At 46.6% G+C, this 9,107-nt stretch overlaps 1 protein-coding gene across 1 annotated transcript; it reads right to left on the bottom strand.

Annotated features, from left to right (window-relative positions):
* Positions 1-1,202: 1,202 nt before the first annotated feature.
* Positions 1,203-4,733, bottom strand: hoxb5a (homeobox B5a). Its single transcript, XM_035180010.2, has 2 exons — positions 3,794-4,733; positions 1,203-2,520 (listed from the first exon to the last, which is right to left on the bottom strand). Exons 1-2 carry the CDS (start codon positions 4,509-4,511, stop codon positions 2,273-2,275), a joined length of 966 nt encoding a protein of 321 aa, XP_035035901.1. The 5' UTR covers positions 4,512-4,733; the 3' UTR covers positions 1,203-2,272.
* Between the last annotated feature and the right edge of the window lie 4,374 nt (positions 4,734-9,107).

Here is a 9,107-nt window from a genome sequence, read left to right as displayed (position 1 = left end):
CGTTAAACCGTCACTTGCTTTCTAGAATGTGAAATATATAGTACATTGTCAACTCCCCAAAACCATAAAACTAACTTTATGGACCCCACGTGACCAGGGGAGAGCCAGTGAGAGGTATCAGTCTGAGGCCAGGCCCGATCTTTACGGTCCAACTTGGAGATAAAAAGCCTCATCCGTTTGACATGTAAATGTCAAAGCTGCCTTCTTTTTTATAGTTTGGCCCAAAGCAGAAGGGATAGCTTTAAAAATATACCCGGGCACACATACACACACAGAGGAGGCAGGAGACAGAGGCTGCGTCCAGATGAGGCTCGGAGCAGGACCTTGGCCCCCTCACCCCCAGCAGACTATCAGCTCAGAAACAGAGCCGTGTGATCAGGGACCCCGCAGCAGCGTCAGTCGGTGAGTTTAAAAGTTCAGTTGGTTGTTTACAGTTGGAAACCGGGAGACGGTAACCGGATTAGACCCAGTGTCGCCGCTGGTTCGGGCGGAAAGGAAAGGCCGTTTAGAGGAAAGTGACCAATCTGTCCACGGCGGGCAGTTTGTTGTCTTGTCAGGCTTGGTCAGCAGAGATAAAAAATTGGCATGTGTGTGCGCGTCTGCTCTCCACGCCATGTGTGTGTGTTGGTGTGAGCATATTTCGTAATTAGTGAGCTCTGCGCTGTGATGCTGCTGTCCTTGGAAGCGTTGCGTTCAGGGTTCAAGTGAGGGCTGGACGGTTTTGAGGACAGGCCTCCAGTGTGTTTATGTGATTTTCCCCCGCATGAATTACTTTTGTAGAACTGGGAAATGAAAATTGGTAAATAAAATTACTTTTGCATTAGATTTTAGTGAATATTGCGCACAGATCAAACGTGCGTGAGGCGGTGGAGTAGAGTGGATATTCTGCAGGAATTAGACTCAGGCCCACATATGGCGCAGACCCACTATTGCACTTGCACCTATTTTCAGACGGATACACTTAGGGAGACGCTGAGTTCAGAGTGTGTCAGTTCATAGCCGCTGCTATTACCTGACACCCTCACACACAGAAATATGATTCACAGTTAATTCATAACTGTTACTGGCGGAGGACACTTGTTTCACCCGGGTCTCGAACCAAGACGCAGCTCCAGCACAACCTGAAGGTTCCTGACACTTTGAGCTGTCATGCTTTCCACCCCCAGTCCTTTGTGAGGCAGTTAGACACATACGCGACTGTCTACTTTTCATGACGAGAATGAGGAACTTTATTTTTTTTATCTTTCTTTCTTTTTCTCTTAGTTATTGTCTGTTTTACTCCAAGTTACAAACAAATACAAAAAGCTTATTGGCAGAAAGCTTACAGGCCTTACAGGACGGTAGCCATTTCCCTTACATGCGCACACACACTCACACACTCTCTCTCTCTCACACACACACACACACACACACACACAGCGAGTACAAATAGTGAACTGCATGGGTACATTTAAAAATGTCAATATCTATATACATCCTTTCTGGAACATGAATCCAATAATTACAATAGTAATAATATACAGTTACATATTTTTTTTGAGTAATACACAACATTATGTGTGGAGACGGAGATGTAGACCGAGCTGACCCTCACACCTTCCCTGTCCCCTGCTCAGCGAAAACTGGATCAGATCTGGATGAAAAGTCGCCGAGGAAGGGAGCGGCCGATACATTTACTGTTGCTGGGCAGTGAATAACTTACGAATAAGAGCTCACATGCTGACTTTTCTAGAAAGCACTTTGTCAATTACAAAACACCGCACTCGACACACACAACGACATTTAGACCTTAAACAACAGGTAGGTAGTAAGGTTGTAAGGTAGGACGTATGTTAGGTAGCATATTCATCCTCGACTCCTCTCCACTGGACAACTAATTTAAAAACGACAAAGACATACAGGAACACTACGTTTCTTTTTGTTTCTTCTTCTTCTTCTTCTTTTTTTTTACAAGAGCAAGTACCACAGTTTTTTTTTTTTAACGTTGCCCTAAAACACCAAAGACCAACATGCCGAACAAATAAAAAGTGCTGCGCTGTGTTGTACAGTACTCAGTTGATAGTAGGAAGTGTTTTTGAAATCTCGATGTGGAATCTGTTTGTGACACATTTCTTCATCACGTCTTCTCCTCCAGCTCCACTCTCCACTGGCGTCTCTTCTTTTCTCCATTGCCTTGCTACAGTTTGTTGGGAAGCCTGTGCGTCATGGCTGTAACCTTTCCAAAGAGATGGACGGACGGATTTTTTTTTTTTTAATGGGTTAATTTTTTTCTTTATGGTTGGAAGGCGCTGCCGGCGGTGGCGAGGTTCATGCTTTTCAGTTTGTTGTCCTTCTTCCACTTCATCCTCCGGTTCTGGAACCAGATCTTGATCTGCCGCTCCGTGAGGCAGAGCGTGTGCGCGATCTCGATGCGCCGCCGCCGCGTCAGGTACCGGTTGAAGTGGAACTCCTTCTCCAGCTCCAGGGTCTGGTAGCGGGTGTACGCCGTCCGCGCCCGTTTCCCGTCGGGGCCCGTCATATCTGAGGGTTTCAAGCGGACGAGAAAATGGGGCAAACGTAACATGAACGGGGTTATATTTTATAAGGAAAATGCACACAGAGAGTGGACGCACACAAGACAATGGATGTGCCACAGCGCACTGAAATGCACCAACACGACCACAAATTACCCTCCTAAACACGACTGCAACAACTCATCTCTGGCGGAGCATTATACTGCACAAAAGCCGCTTCACACCTCACGACACAGGCGACAGATTCCGTCCAGTTTGATCGGAATCAACAGCAGCCTTTCTTCACATTTTATTCCTCCCATTCTCACTCCACAGCCCGTGTCTTAAAAATGCTTTTATTGGTCACATTCTTGTTTTCTTTTTTAACCGGCCCTCACCAACACTAGCCTCTCTATACCCTCACTTTTCACCCTGTCTAGCTTCCCTTCAGGGTTTTATGGCCCCGTCCTCTGCCTCACCTCCCTAATAAAGTTCCCACACGTAAAAACGCTTCACTTGTCAAAGGAGCAACAGCTTCCAAAGCCTTCCTGGCCTCTCTTTCTTCTTTTCTCCCCCCCTCACCACCACCTCCACCGCCCGGCTCTGTCTGCGCTGCTCAGCCTGTTGGGCTCTGCTGCCCGGCTCGCCTCTCCCCTGACAGATTTATGACGCTTTTGTGGAATTTTCTAAAATAAAAAAAAGAGGGAGCTGAGGCAGAGAGGGGGGGCAGCCATGCAGCGTCTGTTGCTTCTACAGCAGCGAATAGAGCGAATTACACACGGATGCACTGAGGAAAACATGCTTATAATCGACCTAAATTCAGATGGTGAACCAGACACTGCTTTTCTTTGCATACTTTCAGGATTCCACGTATTTTCAAATAAAACACGATCGATTATTTATCTGCATAGGTGTAATAACCGTGTCTGATATTTTTTGGGCCTTTCCAAACACCTTGCTGACTAATTTTTAACAGTCATGTGAAAATATTAAATTGACGCAGTGAAAAAAGGCTTGGCGGGGTGCACACAAAAACCAAGCACCGTGGCTAATTGCGTGACTTTCAGCCATTCTTTACTCAAATCATATCAAAGCAGCAATAGCTCTACTGGATCTTTAGAGGGAAGCTGTTACAAAGAGCTCCATGACTCCCCGTGTAGCTTCCTCGAGAACTCAGCTGTCACCAACCCCATGTGTCCAAACATTCAGGCTACACTACCATCTATTAACCCAGCTTTGTTAATATCATCGCCCTGGAACAGTCTATGACACGGAGCTGTAAACACGAGAGCAACATGTACCATGGTTTACGTGCAGCTTTCTCATCCAGGGGAATATCTGTGGCGTCTGAGCCTCGCTCCCCGTCGTGCTGCCGCAGGCTGGTCCCGCCGCGCCGCCCTCCTGCTTCTGCACGGGGTGCGGGTGTCCGGTCCGGGAGGACGGGTTCCGGCCGTGGCCAGTGTCCCGGCTGTGGTGCAATTCGTCGATCTCTGGCGACGCGTCGTCCAGCTCCGTGAAGCGCTGCGCCGTGCCGCCGCCGCCGCCGCCGCCGCCGCCGCCACCGGAGGAGTTGGAGGGCAGGTTTGGGGAGCTGAGATTACCGCTTCCTGGTTGCTCCGAGCGCGGAGACGAGCTCTGGGCGCACAGCTTGGTGTCTCCACCGGCGGGTGACAGAAGCGAGTCTGCCACGGAGGCAAGGGAGCAGCTGGAGGGCTGTTGGAAACTCCTCTCCGGGGTCGGGGAGCCATAGCCCCGGGAGTCCCCGACGACAGAGCCTCCCCCGAAGTGTCCTCCGTTGGCGGCGGCGTTGCTGCTCCCCCCTCCCCGGCTGGTGACGGTCAGGTCCATGCCATTGTAGCTGTAGCCATACGAGCCCGTCGCATGGTGCATGGTGGCGGAGGAAGAGTCCCTGTACGTCCCGCCGTTCATTGCGCCGCTGCTGGCTCCATAATTTAGCAGTTGATAGTCGGGGCCATTTGGGTAGCGCCCCGAGAACGAGTTTACAAAGTAAGAGCTCATTTAGGTTGTTTTAGAGAGTTGCAGTCTTACTGTTAAGTACCACGGGGCGCTTGATTTGTTAGATTTCTCTTGGTCGTTATAACGCGGGTACTTTCAACGATTTATGATGTATTAGTGAATTATGGCGTTGCACTGTACTTCGTTTTTAGCTTTGTATGCGCCGTCCAAATATGGGGGTGGGGTGGTGTGTGTGTGTGTGAGTTCGATGGAGGGGTGTGTGTGTGTGTGTGATGGGGGAGGTGAGGGGTGAGGTGAGGGAGGAGAGAGAAGGAGGAGGTGCGGTCACGTGCTTTTGTTGACCAGTCGTAAATTCTCGCCGATGACTTTGGAGAGGTAATTCATGCTCTGAGGTTTCTAATGATGGCGGGGAGGGCGGGGGGAGCTCTCTCTCTCTCACCCTCCCTCTCTCTCCCTTTCTCTCTCTCTCTGCTGGAGGTGCCGGGGGTGAGCTCAGAGCGCCACCTACTGCAGTCATAATTTATTGCAGCGATTAAAGAGACAGAAATGGAGAAACTAGACCGAGTCTGAACTCTCCTGAGTGTCCTGTCATATGGCAGCATGCGTCGCTTCTTTGGAGTCTGTTCAAAGACGTTTGCTCAGGCTGGAGAAGAGCAGCGATGATGTCATCCATAGAATAATCAGTTAAAATAAAGGAATATTTCACACGACAATAATAAAAGATGGAAATGCCACCTTCTAAAACATCTTCAACAAAAAAACAAGACAAAAAAACATCATAAAGTTACAGAGATTCAGCCAGGGCGTGTGATGCCCCCCCCTGAAATCTTTACAGAGCAAAGCGACCCACATTTAATGTTTCCACCGCATCAACAAAATCAACGCAGTGACTTTATTTAGTCAGTTAGTGTTTTACAGTGTAACAGTCTTGTAACCAGGCTCCTCCACTGTCATAGCCTATTAGAATATTTTAATTAACTTTTAATCACCAGTATCTTCACAACAAACTTTTACAATGACCAAAACCTAATCTTCAATGTGACCAAACTCAAAACTCATTAGGCCTTCGACCGTGCATCTTTCTTTCTTTTTTTCTTTCTTTCTTTCTCGCTTCTTTTTTCTTTCTTTCTTTCTTTCTCTCTCATCCACTCTGTCTCTCTCAGCTTCCCTCCCTTCCAGCTGCAGAGGAATGGTACACCCGATCTGTGATGTCCAAAGTGGATGGAAATCTACTGATTTATGATTTGTTGATTCCCAGGCAGGGATGCATTTCAGCCAGGGTGCCTCTGTGTGTCTGAGTGTGCGTGTGTTATTGTAGTAGGCCTCAGCGTGCACTCTGGTGTGCATATTTCATTGTAACGCTGACACACACAACACAGTACATGCACACCGGCGAGAGCACGGGACAGATGAGGAATTCCAGATTTTCAGTGTGTGAAATGATTCAAATGAACGCACTCAGCAGGGATGCATGTGTGTGTGTGTGTGTGTGTCTGTGTCCGTGTATTGTAGGCCACATTTCAGGTTACTGAGCTTCTGGCGCATGTAGCATCAGCAAGAGGAACCAGCAGTTGGAATGGAAATCATCTTGAATATTTCAAAATGACCTGGCAGAGAAAAAAAATGAAACTGCTGCAAGAGGCAGAAACACAGGGCCTAAAATCCACAAAGCAGATTTTTAGCCACGAGAGTTTAGATATCAGCACTAAATCAGCCGGCAGTTGGCCTGAGAGCCGGCTGCTGAGGCCTTCAAAAGTACAGAACCCAAAGTGTGCCAGGAATGCGGGGACAGGCCGGAGGAGGCACTGACCCAGTTGGCACACACTTCGGAACACACTCCCCTCATTATATATAGATTTCAATCATCCCACCAAATATTTGTGCCATGAAACCACTCGACTGACCATTTTGATCCAAACAACTTCCACAGTGAGAGATCAGAGAGATCAGGGGCTCCGGTTTATTTAGATTTGTACGTTTTTTGGGGGGTTTTCACCTCATATGCGTTACATCCTTTTTGTATACCACCTTTTTGTTCCAGCGTTATTATGTTCTGTTTGCTCGATGGCACGGAGGAAGGTCAGGCCTCAGGGTTTGAATCCCTCTGCTCACACTGCTTATGGATAAGATCATAGACTTCATGGCAGATTTTGTTCTTACACTAAGCGCACAAATGTGATCATGATTCACTATAATCTGTATCCTAATGTCCAGCTGTGCACAGATGTTAAGATGCTTAAGATTTTCATACTTCAGCTGCAGTTAAATTGTTACAGATTTTCCTTTTTTTCCCACCTTATGGTCATGTGAAACGTTTTAAAGTCAACCCAAAGAAGTGTCGTAGTGTAAAACAAAGCAGCTTTTCCAAATCCTCAAACCTGTTTCAAACATAATTGATGTCTGAGACAAAATAAAATAAACCATCACACTCTTCATCCAAAGTACGGAAAGCTTTTTTTGTGTGTCGGCCGGTAAAGTGAGCCCTCTGAGTCTAAGATAAACCATCGTGTTTAACAGAGAACATCTGCCAGCATATTCACCTTACAGCGGCCATTCTCACTGTGGGAAACAAATCAGAAACCCTGGCATGGTCAGAGCCTCCGAAGAGGGACGCCTGTGCAATAAATACACAAACCCAATCAAATCCTCTGCTTGTCCCAGTCTTCAAACTCTACCGCATAATGTTTCAATAAGACCATTTGGTGGTGACTCTAGAAGTCGCTTTCCGTTATTGAACCTAGTCTCACTGCTAAAACACAGTGATTATCATGGCTAACTGCAGTGAAACATACCACGTTAAATCTGAACTTACTGCCTCTCACACACAAAATGTTTTATTTTCTCATTACTTGGGCTATTTACTGACAATCTGTGCTGTATATTACATTGGCACCATGTTCTACATCTGAACAGGCTTTTATTGGCAAACTTAATATGTCCAGCTCAATATACTCAGCACACTGAGTGGAGTGAAGGTGAATTTCTCCACATGCTATTATGAAAACCACCGATAAAACATGCAGGGCCTCTTTACCAGAATAAATATATACAAGCTCAATAACGTTATAGTGGCGCTTTTATGTAATTGTGTCTCTTTTGGTTGGAGCGTTTAGAAAACACGCAGGGGTCACGTGAAGTGGGAGCTGTAGAGTCACTCAGAGGACAAGCAGAGTTCAAAGGGTCACGAGGACATTGTCCACTTTGTCTGGGTGAAGTGTGTGCGTGTGTGTGTGTGTGCGTGTGTGTGTGTGTGTGTGTGTGTGTGTGTGTGTGTGTGTGTGTGTGTGTGTGTGTGTGTGTGTGTGTCGGCCAGCTCGAGGACAGATCAACTTTCTCTCTCTCTCTCTGCTCTGGTCATCAATTAGTTGAGTCCGGCGGCGGCGGCGGCTCGCGCGCCCTGTCACTTCCCCACCGGACCGCCGCTCGCTCGCTTCCGCGCTTTACGTGGCCCCTCGGCCTCGGCCGTAAATATGTGCGCGGCCGTTTTACGCGCACGAGCAAATAATCTGAAAGGTTTACGAGTCTCGAGCGCGGGCGTCGGTGAGTACGCCATTAAATCATAAAACAGCTCGCTCTTGAGTCAAATCTCAAATTATTTACCAGCAAGAAAGGAAATCACAGAAAGATACTTTCTTTACATTTTATTGAGCATTTCTCATAGGTAGTATATACGCAATTACTTGACAAGGACACTAACATAAACCAACAATGTAAAAATCCATAAAATATACACTTTCCTGAACGTTTTAGGTAGTTTGGCGAATAACATCAGTAGGTTAAATCCCCCAAAACCCTTCCCCACCAACCCATTATAGCGCAAATACTGGAAAAAGTAAAACAGCTGGAAAGGTTAAATTACCCCCACCCAAAAATTACATCATTTTCAACGTACAGGGTGGGTTCTCCGTTGCTTATTTCTATACAGTTTAAATATGAACACCGTATGACAAACACACACTCCTCAGGTGACCCGTGCTGTGTGTATGGGCTTGTTTGAAGGTATATTACACACACGACACGTTTACAAAATAAGATCGTTTGGTTTCCGGGGGGAGGGGGTGTCCTAAAGCTTCACAGCAAGTGCCTGACAGATAAGAAGTACATTTGACATCAAATAAAATAAAAACTAAGTAAGAAGTTAGGTGGTTTTCTTGGAATGCAACAAGGAATTGTTGTGTCTCCGAGCAGCTCGCCCCCGTTAGGTTGCAGGTTACTTTGTTGTATTTTTTAAATACACAATGCCACACTTCACCCTCTTTCTCTTTTTTTCACGTCGCTATTTCTCTTTTTTCTTGCTTTCTTTTCTTTCCACAGTCTGGCGGTTCCTTCTCCTTCCAAATTATTTCCCAGTTTGAGACAGAGAGGCAGACACAGTCCAAAGAAGCAGTTGGATGAAATTGTTAAGTGACTGGCGACATTAGAGAGACATCTATTTCTCCCTCGTTCTTCCCTCATCCCTCCTCAGGTAAAAAAAAGAAATTGTTATATATACTTTTTTAACCCCAAAGTTTTCACACCAGTCACGTCTGGACGAACTTTGAGATGGGGAGGACTGAACAGGCATGTCTTCGCATCCATTCTCCTCTTCCTCTTCTTTTATGTTTCTCACATCAGTTTATTTCTTTTATTTTTCCCTTC

Source organism: Hippoglossus stenolepis, chromosome 16, assembly GCF_022539355.2.
Source record: "Hippoglossus stenolepis isolate QCI-W04-F060 chromosome 16, HSTE1.2, whole genome shotgun sequence".
In the NCBI taxonomy this organism is placed as follows: domain Eukaryota; kingdom Metazoa; phylum Chordata; class Actinopteri; order Pleuronectiformes; family Pleuronectidae; genus Hippoglossus; species Hippoglossus stenolepis.
This window is presented reverse-complemented; position numbering and strand designations above follow the sequence as displayed.